The sequence below is a fragment of the Xenopus tropicalis genome, chromosome 4 (assembly GCF_000004195.4).
Source record: "Xenopus tropicalis strain Nigerian chromosome 4, UCB_Xtro_10.0, whole genome shotgun sequence".
Taxonomy (NCBI): domain Eukaryota; kingdom Metazoa; phylum Chordata; class Amphibia; order Anura; family Pipidae; genus Xenopus; species Xenopus tropicalis.
The window spans coordinates 12,207,504-12,224,434 of record NC_030680.2 but is presented as its reverse complement, the minus strand read 5'-3'; the positions used below and the strand labels follow the sequence as shown (position 1 = coordinate 12,224,434).

Genomic DNA, 16,931 nt, shown 5'->3' with positions numbered 1-16,931 from the left:
TGTGTGCCCAGAACATTCCCTCTCTGTATATTTGTATTTATACATATGGGTAGGAGGTGCCATAGTGTTTCCCTTAGACAGTACAGTATGGGGGTACAGCTTATTGTGTACCCAGAACATTCCTTCTCTGTATATTTGTATTTATACATATGGGAGGGAGGTGCCATAGTGTTTCCCTTAGACAGTACAGTATGGGGGTACAGCTTATTGTGTGCCCAGAACATTCCCTCTCTGTATATTTGTATTTATACATATGGGTAGGGGGTGCCATAGTGTTTCCCTTAGACAGTACAGTATGGGGGTACAGCTTATTGTGTGCCCAGAACATTCCTTCTCTGTATATTTGTATTTATACATATGGGTAGGAGGTGCCATAGTGTTTCCCTTAGACAGTACAGTATGGGGGTACAGCTTATTGTGTGCCCAGAACATTCTTTCTCTGTATATTTGTATTTATACATATGGGTAGGGATTTTATTGAAGAATAAAAACATTACAAAAGCAAAAATAACTTCATATTACAATAACATCAAACAACACGAAAAACTTTAAAATCAAAAAGAAACTGTTACATTTTGCCAAAAAGTTTCATTTGTATTTGATTTCCTCATTTCACTTGTTTTAATAAGAAAAATCTCTCTTAAAATCACATTAACAACCCGTTCAATAGAGTCACTTATTTGCCCCAGAGTCATTTTACAGCGCATCTGCCAGAGGTGGTACCGTAACACAGAGATGACTATATACAAGGATTCCCTCTTAACATTTTGCACTCCCCTCTCACCTACAATCCCATAAGAAAACTCAGAAAAATTAAGATTTTCAAGAACTTTCAAGTTTAAAGAAACAGCTAGAGATTTTCTCAGATTTCGAGACACGGGGCAATCAACTAAAAAGTGTTCTTGTGATTCCTCCTTTTTACATCCCCATGGGCAGTGTCTATCAACTATATTGAGATATTTTAAATTTCCTCTCACAAAAAGCCTCCCTTGAAGGGCCAACCAGGCATTATCCCAAAATTTCTTGGGCATTCTCTTACTATTTAGATAGCGCAGGCTCTCCTCAAGCACAGACGTCCTACAGTCCCTGGGAGCCAAAGGAATATACATATGGGTAGGAGGTGCCATAGTGTTTACCATAGAGAGTACAGTATGGGGGTACAGCTTACTGTGTGCCCAGAACATTCCTTCTCTGTATATTTGTATTTATACATATGGGTAGGAGGTGCCATAGTGTTTACCATAGAGAGTACAGTATGGGGGTACAGCTTATTGTGTGCCCAGAACATACCCCCCAACTGTCCCGCTTTTCGCGGGACAGTCCCGATTTTTATGGCGCATCCCGCTGTCCTGGATAGTTCCATGAATGTCCCTGTGTGTGGGGGGGCTACTGTGTATGGGGGTACTGTGTATGGGGGGGCAAAACTGGTACATATTTATAACTCACTTATAACTGACTGCCTTCTCTCTATATTTGTATTTTAATGTAGGAGTTGCTATATTGTTTTCCTAGAATCTCAGCCATAAAGCAGGGCAGGACTGCTGCTTACAATGGGGGGGATCAGATAGGATCTGTGCCACTGTGACAGAATGCTCTGTTATACAGATAGCTAGAATCTCAGCCATAAAGCAGGGCAGGACTGCTGCTTACAATGGGGGGATCAGATAGGATCTGTGCCACTGTGACAGAATGCTCTGTTATACAGATAGCTAGAATCTCAGCCATAAAGCAGGGCAGGACTGCTGCTTACAATGGGGGGGGGGATCAGATAGGATCTGTGCCACTGTGACAGAATGCTCTGTTATACAGATAGCTAGAATCTCAGCCATAAAGCAGGGCAGGACTGCTGCTTAAAATGGGGGGATCAGATAGGATCTGTGCCACTGTGACAGAATGCTCTGTTATACAGATAGCTAGAATCTCAGCCATAAAGCAGGGCAGGACTGCTGCTTACAATGGGGGGGATCAGATAGGATCTGTGCCACTGTGACAGAATGCTCTGTTATACAGATAGCTAGAATCTCAGCCATAAAGCAGGGCAGGACTGCTGCTTACAATGGGGGGATCAGATAGGATCTGTGCCACTGTGACAGAATGCTCTGTTATACAGATAGCTAGAATCTCAGCCATAAAGCAGGGCAGGACTGCTGCTTACAATGGGGGGGGATCAGATAGGATCTGTGCCACTGTGACAGAATGCTCTGTTATACAGATAGCTAGAATCTCAGCCATAAAGCAGGGCAGGACTGCTGCTTACAATGGGGGGATCAGATAGGATCTGTGCCACTGTGACAGAATGCTCTGTTATACAGATAGCTAGAATCTCAGCCATAAAGCAGGGCAGGACTGCTGCTTACAATGGGGGGATCAGATAGGATCTGTGCCACTGTGACAGAATGCTCTGTTATACAGATAGCTAGAATCTCAGCCATAAAGCAGGGCAGGACTGCTGCTTACAATGGGGGGGGGGGGGTCAGATAGGATCTGTGCCACTATGACAGAATGCTCTGTTATACAGATAGCTAGAATCTCAGCCATAAAGCAGGGCAGGACTGCTGCTTACAATGGGGGGGATCAGATAGGATCTGTGCCACTGTGACAGAATGCTCTGTTATACAGATAGCTAGAATCTCAGCCATAAAGCAGTGCAGGACTGCTGCTTACAATGGGGGGATCAGATTCTGACGGGCTCTTTGCTGCTCTTCTCTCCCCTACAGATGAGTATATACAAGCGCACTGAGCTGGTTCACCCTCAAGCCAAACTGCGCTTTCCCTACACCTACAGAAGCAAGGAGCCCTGCCCCAAGATAGGGCGGGGGGGCGATAAAGAAGAAACATCGAAGGAAAACAAGGATGAAAAGTCAGGGGAGACGGAACCACAGGGAAAGGTGGAAACCATTTCAGAGAAGATAAATTCAGGTATCACATAATAAGATGATCCCCAAACCAACCCTTAATCTGAGGCCTCCAGGGTTGGCATCTCATATGGCATAACCATAGAGGGGGCAGCCCCTATGGGAGGTGCCTGGGGGGCATGTAACCATTGCATAAGCCTTTTTGTGTCTGTATATTTGTTGTAGAGAAGAACGAGGAATCTCTGGCTCCTGAGAATGAATATGTGGAGAAGTTCAGCCAATGCCTCAACCACATCCCAAAGCTGCGCTACTCCCTGGGGTACGACCACCAGAAGAGAGAACTGTGTGTTTCTTTCCTAGAAGGTAGGTTGGTGAGGAGGGTCTCAGGGTAGGGCAGCTTTATGGGTCAGTAGGTACAGCAGATCCAACTCCCTCAAGCCTCTTCTCTTCATACTGATGCCCTTCCAGGTCCGGGCTGTCCTCTTCTGGTGGGTCAGCAGCAGATACATCATGTTCAGTAGCCCTGTTTGTGTTGTTCTTCAGCTGTTGGTTGCCCACTTACCAAGGAGGAGGAGCCTGGGAGTCACAGCTACATTGGGGGCACTCTCACCAGCAATGGTGGGCAAACAGAAGCCCAGACCTCGCTGATGAATAGGACCCCACATACAGTTTGGGACGAGGCTCTGCTGTTCCCCTTATCAGAGGAGGAACGAGTAGAGGCTTGAGGCACTGTGACCGCTACTCCAGGCACCAGGTAGCCGGGGAAATCACCCTGAGTCTGGCTAATCTAGGGGTTCCCTTTGGAGCAGCTCGGTGGGTGGGACCTCAGGCCTCCTGAGAAGGTCAGTACATTGGTTTTATTCCCCTTTTAATTAACCACTGGATCATTGCTATTTAGGGGTCACTTTTGCACGGAGTAAGTTATGGGCCAGGGCTTCTGTAAGATGCCACAGTCACTGTCTGTTGGGCTGATGTGGGGCTCAAGCCAAGGGAGTCATGGAATTCTGGGATTAAGTGCCACAGTGGAAGAGACAGGAAAGGATAAAGGGGAAGTAAATACTTTCAAATGACAACTGCCCAGTGTATGTGGTGTAAACTAATAGAAAGGCAGAAGGGGAGCTGCAAAGGCATCTTCAGGGGCACAGATATTCCCTACTAAAGGGCTGGTATAGAAGCTCAAAAATATGTGCAGCCTAATCCTTGTCAAGCTTTAGTCACAGAACCCCTCAGTGACTGCTAATATCCTTATCATTTACAGTAGGGGGTACATTATCCCTTATAATACATGAGTGATACTCAGAGTTCCCTGTATAACTCAGCCTGCAGCCTTGTGCCTTTATATGGGCACAGAACCCCTCAGTGACTGCTAATATCCTTATCATTTACAGTAGGGGGTACATTATCCCTTATAATACATGAGTAATACTCAGAGTTCCCTGTATAACTCAGCCTGCAGCCTTGTGCCTTTATATGGGCACAGAACCCCTCAGTGACTGCTAATATCCTTATCATTTACAGTAGGGGGTACAGTATCCCTTATAATACATGAGTGATACTCAGAGTTCCCTGTATAACTCCCTGCAGCCTTGTGCCTTTATATGGGCACAGAACCCCTCAGTGACTTCTAATATCCTTATCATTTACAGTAGGGGGTACATTATCCCTTATAATACATGAGTGATACTCAGAGTTCCCTGTATAACTCCCTGCAGCCTTGTGCCTTTATATGGGCACAGAACCCCTCAGTGACTGCTAATATCCTTATCATTTACAGTAGGGGGTACATTATCCCTTATAATACATGAGTGATACTCAGAGTTCCCTGTATAATTTTGTTGAAAATTTTGTTGTAAGGAGCCCCGTGATTTCTGATGGCGGCCCTGTGGCTTTTAATTGGAACTCTTGCCCATTAAACATTTTGAAATTAATGAACTGGCTAAGTCCCCAAGCTCCCACATCTGCCCCATGGAAAGAGAACTGCCCTAGACCATGAAATACACTGTTCTATTTACCAGTATACACATGGGTGCTGGGACTGGTCCATTGCTTGGTATGGGAGGGGTGTTAAAAGTTCTACTGCACTTTGCACAGTGACCTCAGCGGGTCTGCATAGTCTATTCTGTAGTTATATAACTATAGAGTATGCTCTGATAAACTTCAGTCACACTTTACTGCTGCACTGCAAGTTGGAGTGATATCCACCCCCTCACCCCCAGCAGCCAATCAGCAGAACAATGGGAAGGGGGCAAGATAGCAGCTCCCAGTAGGTATCAGAATTGCACTCAATAGTAAGAAATCCAAGTCCGGCTTGGGACTCCTCCTGTTACATGGGAGTAGGAGAAACAATAGGTTAGCTGAAAGCAGTTCTAATGTGTAGCGCTGGCTGAAAGCTCGGACTCAGGCACAATGCACTGGGATGGTGCCTATACACCAATATATGTGAGAAGTAAAGTGCTGGGTAATAAAGCAATGGTATTTACCTCTCCTTTGTACCTTATTTATCTGTTGGATCAGAATGTTGGAATAGGGTTGGAAGGACTAACAGAAAGCATTATGTAAAGGCCCAGAATAAAAGAGAACCCAAGTCTCGGCTATTCCATTTAAAGACATTTTTTTTCAAGCCGTTGGTTGAAGGTGCCTGGTATTTTATCGAGGGAATAATAGTAGCCAGGCAGCTCAAGGCAGGCATTTATACGTCATCTATTAGAGCAGCCATAACACACTACATGTTTGGGCCTGTGGCCTTGATAAACCTACTTATCATTCTCCAACTACAAAAATTATATTATATAACCAAGGACGAGGAGTTTCCGACCAAAGAGAAGGGAGAGCAGCTCAGCCAAGGGGGCTGCCATTATTAATATTTGTTATGATTGTAGACAAGAGGGCACTTTTACATGGTATAACTTGGAGGCCAATCGGCTGCCTTCCCTCCCAATCCACTGCTACTGGGCTCTAAATATAAGGGCTTGGGAATTACAGTATGAGAGTTCAGGAGAATTCCTCAGCTTGCACAATACAATATGGTCTGCTCCATTTGTGCCATCCTTATCTCCTGTCTTTTTGGCCAAGCATTGAGTAAGTATCAGGTAAGTAAAATGGACTCTTTTGCCAACACTTCTGGCTATTCCCTTTGCCCCATACCCACGCTTTGCTTCTTACCATTCCCTTTGCCCCATACCCATGCTTTGCTTCTTACCGTTCCCTTTGCCCCATACCCATGCTTTGCTTCTTCCCATTCCCTTTGCCCCATACCCATGCTTTGCTTCTTACCATTCCCTTTGCCCCATACCCATGCTTTGCTTCTTACCGTTCCCTTTGCCCCATACCCATGCTTTGCTTCATTCCATTCCCTTTGCCCCATACCCATGCTTTGCTTCTTACCATTCCCTTTGCCCCATACCCATGCTTTGCTTCTTCCCATTCCCTTTGCCCCATACCCATGCTTTGCTTCTTACCATTCCCTTTGCCCCATACCCATGCTTTGCTTCTTACCATTCCCTTTGCCCCATACCCATGCTTTGCTTCATTCCATTCCCTTTGCCCCATACCCATGCTTTTCTTCATTCTATTCCCTTTGCCCCATACCCATGCTTTGCTTCTTACCATTCCCTTTGCCCCATACCCATGCTTTGCTTCTTACCATTCCCTTTTCCCCATACCCATGCTTTGCTTCTTACCATTCCCTTTGCCCCATACCCATGCTTTGCTTCTTACCATTTCCTTTGCCCCATACCCATGCTTTGCTTCTTATTATTCCCTTTGCCCCATACCCATGCTTTGCTTCTTACCATTCCCTTTGCCCCATACCCATGCTTTGCTTCATTCCATTCCCTTTGCCCCATACCCATGCTTTGCTTCTTACCTTTGCCCCATACCCATGCTTTGCTTCATTCCATTCCCTTTGCCCCATACCCATGCTTTGCTTCTTACCATTCCCTTTGCCCCATACCCATGCTTTGCTTCTTACCATTCCCTTTGCCCCATACCCATGCTTTGCTTCTTACCTTTGCCCCTTACCTTTGCCCCATACCCATGCTTTGCTTACTGAGGATTCTCAGAATGCTTAAAGCTGTTTGTCTAATTTCAGGCCACCTTGTCACCCAATAATAGTACTGGTAAGTGCTTTGCTTAATTATTTCATGTACTGCTATAAGTCAGAAACTTAAAAAGTGGCCCCTTGCTTATTGCAGTATACAATAATAATGTAAGGATGAATGCCAGATCACTTGCTTAGCTGGTAATTACAGAGTTCAGGTTTGCTGTAGATTTATTTACAAATTTATTTACAAGTTGCCTTTTATAGCTCTGTTCTGGGAATAGGGTGCAGCATGGAAGTGGAATACAGTGCCGGGGAAATGGAATGGAAAGGGTGACAGCTTGGATTGATATACAACATAGGCTGATGGCAGTAGAGCACTCGTGCTGCCAGCCACCAATAGATGATGCCAGCCATTTGTTTCAATGCAATGTATACTATATATATATATACAGGGCCGCCATCAGGGAGGCACAGGGGGATAATCGTCCCGGGCCCGGGCGTTTTTAACTTTAAAGGGGGCCCGGCCATGTTTCCTTAGCTCGGGCCCCCTTTAATCAACTCCAGGCCCTGTCATTAGTTGTGTCCTCCACTATGTCCCGCGGCTCCCCGCTACATCAGCGCGTTTAAAAGGTTGCGCCCGTGCTTACTGACATCACGCGCACAGGACGCAACCTTATAAAAGCACAGAAGTAGCGGGGAGCCGCGGGACATAGTGGAGGACACCACCGGAGCCGGAGGAAGCAGGCGGAGCCAGACGAAGCAGGAGTCCACTGGGGGGAGGGAAGGGGGATCTGGAGGATGCTTGTGGGGGGCCCTGGGGGAAGCAGGAGGATGCTGGGGGGGCCCTGGGGGAAGCAGCAGGATCCTGGGGGAAGCAGGAGGATGCTGGGGGGAGAGCCGGAGGATTCTTGGGTGGCCCGGGAAGAAACAGGAGGATGCTGGGGGGGAGCCAGAGGATGCTGGGGGTAGGGAGCTGAAGGATGCGGAAGGAAGCAGCAAGGAGCGGGCCATAGTATGAGTAATTTGGGGGAGGACCACCAATGTTTTAGGGGGCCCTGGGCTGGCTAGCAATGTTTTAAGGGGTCCCTGCCCTGGCACCAATGCAAAATGTAACCCCTGGCCACCAATGTTTTAAGGGGGCCCTGGCTACCAAAGTTTTAGGGGGCCCTGGCTACCAATGTCTGTATGTCCTTTGTATTGATGGGAGGGGTCACTGGGGGAGGGGCTATTGGGGGTGTGGGAGGAGGGGGGCCCAGAAAATTTTGTTGTGAGGGGCCCTGTGATTTCTGATGGCGGCCCTGAATATATATGACTTAATATGTCCATATCACTATAGAGCTTTCATGGACTCACAATCATGTTCAGATTAAAGCAAAATTTGTTTTTCCCCCACCCTAGGAAAAAGTGATCCCTTCGGCCAGGGCGATGTCTTCAGCAGGATCTTAAAAGCCAACCAAGGTAAACTGGGGCAATGAGTACACACAGAGATTCCCATGTCCTTCAATGGAAAGGTAATGTCTCCTGATCAAAAGGTGATTTTACATCGTCAACAAATGCCCCATGTAAAAATATCCTTGGGGTTGCAACCCTGATGGTAACCAGTAGCAACCCTAGGAGTGACCAAGTCTTTCAGATGTAAATCTATGACTCAGTGCTTTATTGTAAAAAATAGCCATAAAGCAGAACAGGACTGTTGTCCTTCCAAAGAAAGGCAAGTGCCATCATTTTATGTTTATTTTTGAATCAGGAAATGGAGTCCCACGGGTTCAAGAAGACATTGCTGTTGGGGTCTCACGTAGTGCCATCACCTCCACAGAATGCTTATGGCAGAAAACAAATGAGACAGTGTATGTGCCGTACACACTGGATAGTAAATACAGTAAGTTCTTCCAACAACATTTCTATGAAGATTCTCATTCATCCAGGTCATGATATACAGTATCTAGTAGAATTCATTCTAAAAGAGTTTTTCTTGAAAACGTTTCCCCAACTCATCCGAGCGGCTTCTTCAGTTCAAATGACTGGAAGGGAATTCCCCGGCATTTAAACCCATGAGGGTAGAACAGTTACAGACATCCAATCACAATGCTTCCATTGATCGTATTCAGTTAGGGGTTGGCTGAAACTGACAGGTGTAAGAAGGTGAGATCCAGTCACAGTGGTACCAATGGCAGTCCTGCTCTTAGTATGTTCATTTGAAAAATCAAATAGCTAGGTCAATCTACATCATGCCAAAGAGGACCCCAGAGAAGTAAAGATCCACAGGGTTTAAGTAGATAATGGGCAATTTCTGGGCATGAGGGGCATGGTGGGTTGGGGTGGGCCCTGTTAGGTAAATTGCATAGGGCTCCATGATTTCTGATGATGGTCATGCTGAAAGGTCTGTTTTTATTGCCAGCTCTTACAGGGAGCCAATGGGGTCAATTCACTGTGTAGGCGACCTTTCCAATCTGAAGTCTCCTGTGTAAAGGTGCCCATACACCTTAAGATCCGCTCGCTTGGCGATGTCACCAAGTGAGCGGATCTTCTCCCGATATCCCCCACCTATGGGTGGGTAATATTGGGAGAATCCAGGCCAAACGATTTAATTATTACGGCGTGTATAGGCAAAGTCGGTCCGGGGATCTAATTATTACGGCATGTATAGGCAAAGTCGGTCCGGGGATCTAATTATTACGGCGTGTATAGGCAAAGTCGGTCCGGGGACCGCATCAACGAGCTGATGCGGTCCCCAATCTGACTAGATTTTTTAACCTGCCCGATCGATACCTGCCCGATTTCAGGCCAGATATCGGTCGGGCAGACCCGTCGGTAGTGCCCATACATGGGCCAATTAGCTGCCGAATCGGTCTAAGGGACCTATATCGGCAGCTAGAATCGGCCTGTGTATGGGGACCTTAAGGGTGCCTCAGGTGGAGGGTTGGACTGGCCTACCTTCACCCCTTGTACCCAAGACCTACTGGGCTGCAGCCTAGGAGAATTCCCATCAGCCATTGCTTATTTTAACTGTGGGCCTATACTACCTATATAACTGTTGGCTGTGATAGTAGGTCCAGGGTGTCAAGTTTTCTGGGGAGCCCGAGTAGACCCACTAGGCCCTAGTAGGTCAGGTGACCACACTGGGCTCTGCAGAATGGTGTGGAATATGGTAGGCACTTCTGCATATTTACTTTAAAGAGGACATACAAGAGATAGTGGGACACCCAATGCTCAACAAGTAGCAAAGGATGATGGGAGTTTGAGTCTTAAAGCAACACTGCACAATAAAACATTTTTTGGTGGCCCAATAAATGCCAATGACTTGACTGTCTCTTCTTGGTTTTATACCCTCATTGCCACTGTATCTCTGCTTTAGTTTGATTGCTTATCAATCTCCCTATGTTAGATACCACCAAGATGGCTGATAGGGAAAACTATGTTGTGCAAAAGAATCAAGATGGCCATACAGGTTAAGATTTTTATCTCATTAACAATTACATTTGCCCATTGTCTAGTTGTTTGCAGGACAAAGCAGGTAGTTTCCAGCTTCAACTAGACGATATAGCTTGAAATGGTCGTTTTCGTTGATGGACAAATCGTACTTTTAAATGATTGTTTCAGGATAAGCTTGGTCCGACGATAAATGAAAAAATCTTTCGTTTTAGAGAATCTGTAAGCCCTCTGTTTTTATTTTAATGATGCCTTACTTCCCCTTTAAAATGGAATGCACAGACACCCTTATGTGCAATAAACAGAAATTCACGTTTTTTTTTCCTCTTGCTTCTCACAGGTAACAGTGAAGTTAACACAATGACGTCGGCCATGGAAGTGTACGCCACCCTGACCTGCGTGCAGTTTGTCCCTTACACTGATGAAGATGATTATGTCAATATAACATCTGGCGATGGGTACGTTTACGAGCGCCAACAAGTGAACAGATCTTCTCCCGATATCCCCCACCTACGGGTGGGCGATATTGGGAGAATCCAGGCTAATTCGGTCGTTTGGCCCTGGGACCAAACGATCGAATTGTAACGACGGGTAGAGGCAAAGTCGGTCCAACAAGCCGATGCGGTCCCCGATCCGACTAGATTTTTTAACCTGCCCGAGGTCAGATATCGGTCAGGAAGGCCTGTCGTTTGTGCCCCTACATGGGCCGATAAGCTGGTGAATCGGTCTAAGGGACCCATTTCAGCAGCTAGAATCGGCCCGTGTATGGCCACCTTTACGGAAACTTACATCGGGTGTGTCCTGGAAGAGCCACAATAGATATAATTAGTAGATATAACTCTTGGGGAAATTGTACTTTTTATGGCTTTTCCCAATTACCCTACCAACCACATAGTATTTTATATATTTTGGGGGGGGAAATTATGAAAAATATCACAAGAAAACAGAAGTCTCTATTTATAGGTGCATGCCTCCGCCCCTTTGTGACATCAGACAAGGGGCTGGTGGGCCTATAAAGAGTTCCATTGCCTGGCGGGTAAAGGGTCCCTTTCACCCTAAGAAATAATTCCAAATTGTTTTCTATTGTGTTTGTCAGGCAAAATAAACTTCACTTACACTATAGAAATGATTTTAATCTTATGACCAACTGGTAGCCAATCAAAGCATTAAATGCTCACAGTGGTTGACCAACCTGTATCCAATTGAAGCATTATAATACTAACAGTGATAGACCAACCTGTAACCAATTAGAGCATTAGAATACTGACAGTGATAGACCAACCTGTAACCAATTGAAGCATTAGAATACTGACAGTGATAGACCAACCTGTAACCAATTGAAGCATTAGAATACTGACAGTGATAGACCAACCTGTAACCAATTAGAGTATTAGAATACTGACAGTGATAGACCAACCTGTAACCAATTAGAGCATTAGAATACTGACAGTGATAGACCAACCTGTAACCAATTAGGGCATTAGAATACTGACAGTGATAGACCAACCTGTAACCAATTAGAGCATTAGAATACTGACAGTGATAGACCAACCTGTAACCAATTAGAGCATTAGAATACTGACAGTGATAGACCAACCTGTAACCAATTGAAGCATTAGAATACTGACAGTGATAGACCAACCTGTAACCAATTAGAGCATTAGAATACTGACAGTGATAGACCAACCTGTAACCAATTAGGGCATTAGAATACTGACAGTGATAGACCAACCTGTAACCAATTAGGGCATTAGAATACTGACAGTGATAGACCAACCTGTAACCAATTAGGGCATTAGAATACTGACAGTGATAGACCAACCTGTAACCAATTAGGGCATTAGAATACTGACAGTGATAGACCAACCTGTAACCAATTAGGGCATTAGAATACTGACAGTGATAGACCAACCTGTAACCAATTAGGGCATTAGAATACTGACAGTGATAGACCAACCTGTAACCAATTGAAGCATTAGAATACTGACAGTGATAGACCAACCTGTAACCAATTAGGGCATTAGAATACTGACAGTGATAGACCAACCTGTAACCAATTAGGGCATTAGAATACTGACAGTGATAGACCAACCTGTAACCAATTAGGGCATTAGAATACTGACAGTGATAGACCAACCTGTAACCAATTAGGGCATTAGAATACTGACAGTGATAGACCAACCTGTAACCAATTGAAGCATTAGAATACTGACAGTGATAGACCAACCTGTAACCAATTAGAGCATTAGAATACTGACAGTGATAGACCAACCTGTAACCAATTAGAGCATTAGAATACTGACAGTGATAGACCAACCTGTAACCAATTAGGGCATTAGAATACTGACAGTGATAGACCAACCTGTAACCAATTAGAGCATTAGAATACTGACAGTGATAGACCAACCTGTAACCAATTAGAGCATTAGAATACTGACAGTGATAGACCAACCTGTAACCAATTAGGGCATTAGAATACTGACAGTGATAGACCAACCTGTAACCAATTAGAGCATTAGAATACTGACAGTGATAGACCAACCTGTAACCAATTAGAGCATTAGAATACTGACAGTGATAGACCAACCTGTAACCAATTAGAGCATTAGAATACTGACAGTGATAGACCAACCTGTAACCAATTGAAGCATTAGAATACTGACAGTGATAGACCAACCTGTAACCAATTGAAGCATTAGAATACTGACAGTGATAGACCAACCTGTAACCAATTGAAGCATTAGAATACTGACAGTGATAGACCAACCTGTAACCAATTAGAGCATTAGAATACTGACAGTGATAGACCCACCTGTAACCAATTAGAGCATTAGAATACTGACAGTGATAGACCAACCTGTAACCAATTAGAGCATTAGAATACTGACAGTGATAGACCAACCTGTAACCAATTGAAGCATTAGAATACTGACAGTGATAGACCAACCTGTAACCAATTGAAGCATTATATACTTACAATGGTGGATCAATGTGTAGCCAAAGTAATGATATAATCACAGTGATAGACCAACTTGCTTCCATATGGATCAATACAGCATTTAGACTTCAAAAATTAGCACAGCCAAATAGTAACTGTGGCTAATTAGGGTATTAGAATGCTTACAGGGGTAGATCAACCTGTAGCCAGTAGGAGCATTAGAATAGTTACAGTGATAGATCATCAGCCTGTAGTTAGCTAGAACATTAGAATACACCTAGTTGTAAACCAACCTGCAGCCAATTGGAGTGTAAGAATGCTTAAGGTGGCCCTACACGTAAAGATCCGCTCACCTGGCGAAGTCGCCAAGCGAGGGGATCTTCTCCCGATATCCCCACCTACGGGTGGGCGTTATTGGGAGAACTTAGGCTAATTCCGTTGTATGGCCCTGGGGCAGGGCCGCCGCTCCCTATAAGCAGAGTACTCAGTCTGCATAGGGCACCAACTCCCAGGGGGGCACCATCCCAGCTGCTCCAAAAAAACATTTTTATATATTATAACATACCCCCCAACACTGTCCCGCCGGTTTTTATAGCGCATCCCGCTGTCCCGGATAGTTCAATCAATCTATGGGGGCTATTGGGGGCACTTACTATGGGGCATTGTCTATGGGGGCAATTGGGGGCACTGTGTGTGGGGCCCCTATAGTAGGCTGCCCTGGGGCCAAACGATCGAATTATAATGACTGAAATAGGCGCAATCGGTTTGGGGACCGCATCAGCTCCCTGATCTGACTGAATTTTTTAACCTGCCCCATCGATATCTGGACGATTTCAGGCCAGATATCGGTCGGGCAGGCCAGTAATTGTTTCCCCTACAGGGGCCAATAAGCTGCTGAATCTGTCCAAGGGACTGATATCAGCAGCTACAATCGGCCCGTGTATGGCCACCTTTAGAGTTGTAGACTAACCTGTAGCCAATCAGAGCATTAAATTATCACAGTGCTAGATCAATCTGTCGTCAATCAGAGCATTAGAATGTTTACAGTGCTAGATCAACCTGGAACCAACTGGAGCATTAGAATACTAACTGTGATAGACCATTCTCTAACCAATAGGATCATGTGGTAGCTTCAGCCTATAGCTAACCAGACATTAGAATGCGCCCAGTTGTTGACCAACCTGCGTTAGAATGCTTACAGCAATAGGCCAAAGTATTTAGATATTTACAGTGATAGTCCAACCTGCATCCATACAGATCAATATAAGATTCACACTTCAAAAATAAGTACAGCCAAATGGCAACTGCAGCAACTACTGTATATATCGGTGTGAAAAGTGGTTTGAAGATCTGTTTATTAACCCAGTTTGTCAATAACTTTCCTATGTTTTATTCCAGCTGTTGGTCCTACATGGGGCGTCAAGGAGGTGCCCAAGTGGTGTCCGTAGAGAAAGGTTACTGTACTTCCGAGGGGACAACCATGCACGAACTCAACCATGCCCTGGGCTTTGTACATGAGCACTCCAGGAGCGACCGGGATAACTATGTTAATATAATGTATCAGTACATCTCACCAGGTATGTGGGGTTAGTAACATCTCCACCAGAAACTAAAGGGCCCCCATGCTCTATAATGTTCCAGCTGAGATGTACTTAGTACAGGGGATACATAAGGTGCCCTGGTTTCATAGTATGTCTTTGTATAGGCACAGGGGGGCTGTTCCTGCAGTGTAATGATTAGTATATGGGAATTCCTATGCTGAACCTGTATAATGAACATGTACCTGTTTCTATATAGACTATGAGACAATATATTGTATTTATGCTCCTGCATCTGTATTATGGATCTTTTTTCAGAAGGGTGAGAGTGCTTTGTATTGTTTCATTGATGGAGGTTGTTGAATTCATATAAAAGGTGCATAAATGCCCAGGGTTGGACTGGGGGGTGCAGGGCCCACTGGGCCCCCGCTGGCTGAGTCACCCGCACCCCCTAACTCCCCCCACAGGGGCCCCCGCTGAGCCTCCCTTAGCCCCCTGCAGGGTCCCGCACCCGACGTCCTTCCCATGAGCGTTTAATGCGTCAGGGGAGGAACAGTCGGCCAGGGGAGCGCCGGCAAGGGTCGGATCTGGGCCACCGGGGCCCACCGGGTTTTTTCCCCACCATCTCCACCAGAAACTAAAGGGCCCTTATGCTCTATAACAGTGATGATCAACCAGTGGCTCAGGGCAACATGTTGCTCACCAACCCCTTGATGGAAGTTGCTGATTTTATATAAAAGGTGCAAAGACGCCCCAGCCCTTCTGACCTGCTGTTTATGATAGGTGACATCGTCAACTTTGAGATAATGAATACCAACAACCTCAACACAATATATGACTACCGCTCTATCATGCATTACCCAGCGTGAGTATATCATTATATACATATACAGTATATGAGTATAGAAGGGTTACGGGAGATAATAATGAAAGTTTGAGATGATGCCTCAAATCTAATAATAACTATACAAAAGCTTGGGGTGGGGAAAATGCATCCACACATGAATATATATATATTGTGGAGATAATACAACCTCTCCTGCTGCCTTGTGGCTATATGACTTACTTCTTGCCTTTATTGTAGGTGGGCTTTCAGCAACACAACTGGAAAAAACACTATAGTGGCCAAGCTTAACCCCAATATAATAATTGGAGCGGGAAGCACAATGACCAGCTTGGATATTATAAAGATAAACCGGCTCTATGAGTGTGGTAAGCACCGAGCCAAGTGCTCAGTAAATGGCTTACACCCATCTCTGTATTTTATGGACCATTCTAATGATTCCTAATACATATTTTCCCTTTCAGATGTCTGTAGTTCTCTCCTTACTGATGCCAAGGGAACTGTCACCTCAGCCAATTATCCATCTCCTTACCCAAATAATGCCAAGTGTGTGTGGGTCATCCAGGCACCGTCCGATTTGGTGATCAATCTATTACTTCATATACTTCATTTTCTTCTATTTCTATCTTGGTTCAGGGTTGCTTAATCTAAATCACTGTTTATTCTAGGCATACTATATGTGAGGGGCTCCTTATATTGAGGCAAAACAAAGTGACACCCCAAGAACATCAGGTTAGGATCAAACCTACCCTAGCAAGCACACAGGGGTTTGAATGAGAGAATGGAAAATGAATGGGAGAGGAATTAGACAGGAACAATAACAAGAGACAAATGACCAAACTACAGCCTCAAAGGGCCACAGCTTTTTCTTAGCCAGGGTCCGTGACTCCCATTTGAAAAAGGCAAAATTGGAAGGCAAAAACATCCATCAGTATTGCTTACTTCATAGTATATAAAATGGATTAAATATGTAAGTCTATTATTAAATACAGGAAGGTATAGTTTCCCTTTAACACACGCTGACATTAACGTTGCCCCTGCAGGTAACCCTGACGTTCGCTGCCTTTAATCTCCAATCTGCCCCAAACTGTGCCTCTGACTACATTAGAGTTTATGATGGGCGCACCAGAACTTCCCCGCTTCTACTGGACAGAACCTGTGGGTCTAAACGCGTTCCTGCACTGATCGCCTCATCAAGTATGATGTTAGTGGAGTTTGTCGGTAGTAAAAACCTTAAAGCGACTGGTTTCAGTGCCTCGTACAGTACAGGTGAGTATGGGTTGGC

At 45.1% G+C, this 16,931-nt stretch overlaps 1 protein-coding gene across 2 annotated transcripts in view; it reads left to right on the top strand.

Annotated features, from left to right (window-relative positions):
• LOC100496293 (embryonic protein UVS.2-like) overlaps window positions 1–16,931 on the top strand; it is a 32,922-nt gene that overhangs the window by 13,927 nt on the left and 2,064 nt on the right. The window contains exons 2-11 of one of the 2 annotated variants that reach the window (XM_031900462.1): window positions 2,718–2,919; window positions 3,081–3,218; window positions 8,296–8,355; window positions 8,645–8,776; window positions 10,667–10,784; window positions 14,663–14,841; window positions 15,586–15,667; window positions 15,887–16,014; window positions 16,111–16,226; window positions 16,690–16,915. In XM_031900462.1, the coding sequence (XP_031756322.1) occupies window positions 2,718–2,919; window positions 3,081–3,218; window positions 8,296–8,355; window positions 8,645–8,776; window positions 10,667–10,784; window positions 14,663–14,841; window positions 15,586–15,667; window positions 15,887–16,014; window positions 16,111–16,226; window positions 16,690–16,915 (1,381 nt within the window). Of the gene's footprint in view, window positions 1–2,717; window positions 2,920–3,080; window positions 3,219–5,216; window positions 5,945–6,945; window positions 6,974–8,295; window positions 8,356–8,644; window positions 8,777–10,666; window positions 10,785–14,662; window positions 14,842–15,585; window positions 15,668–15,886; window positions 16,015–16,110; window positions 16,227–16,689; window positions 16,916–16,931 lie in introns of those variants that run through there. The other variant, XM_031900463.1, reaches the window with a different exon arrangement.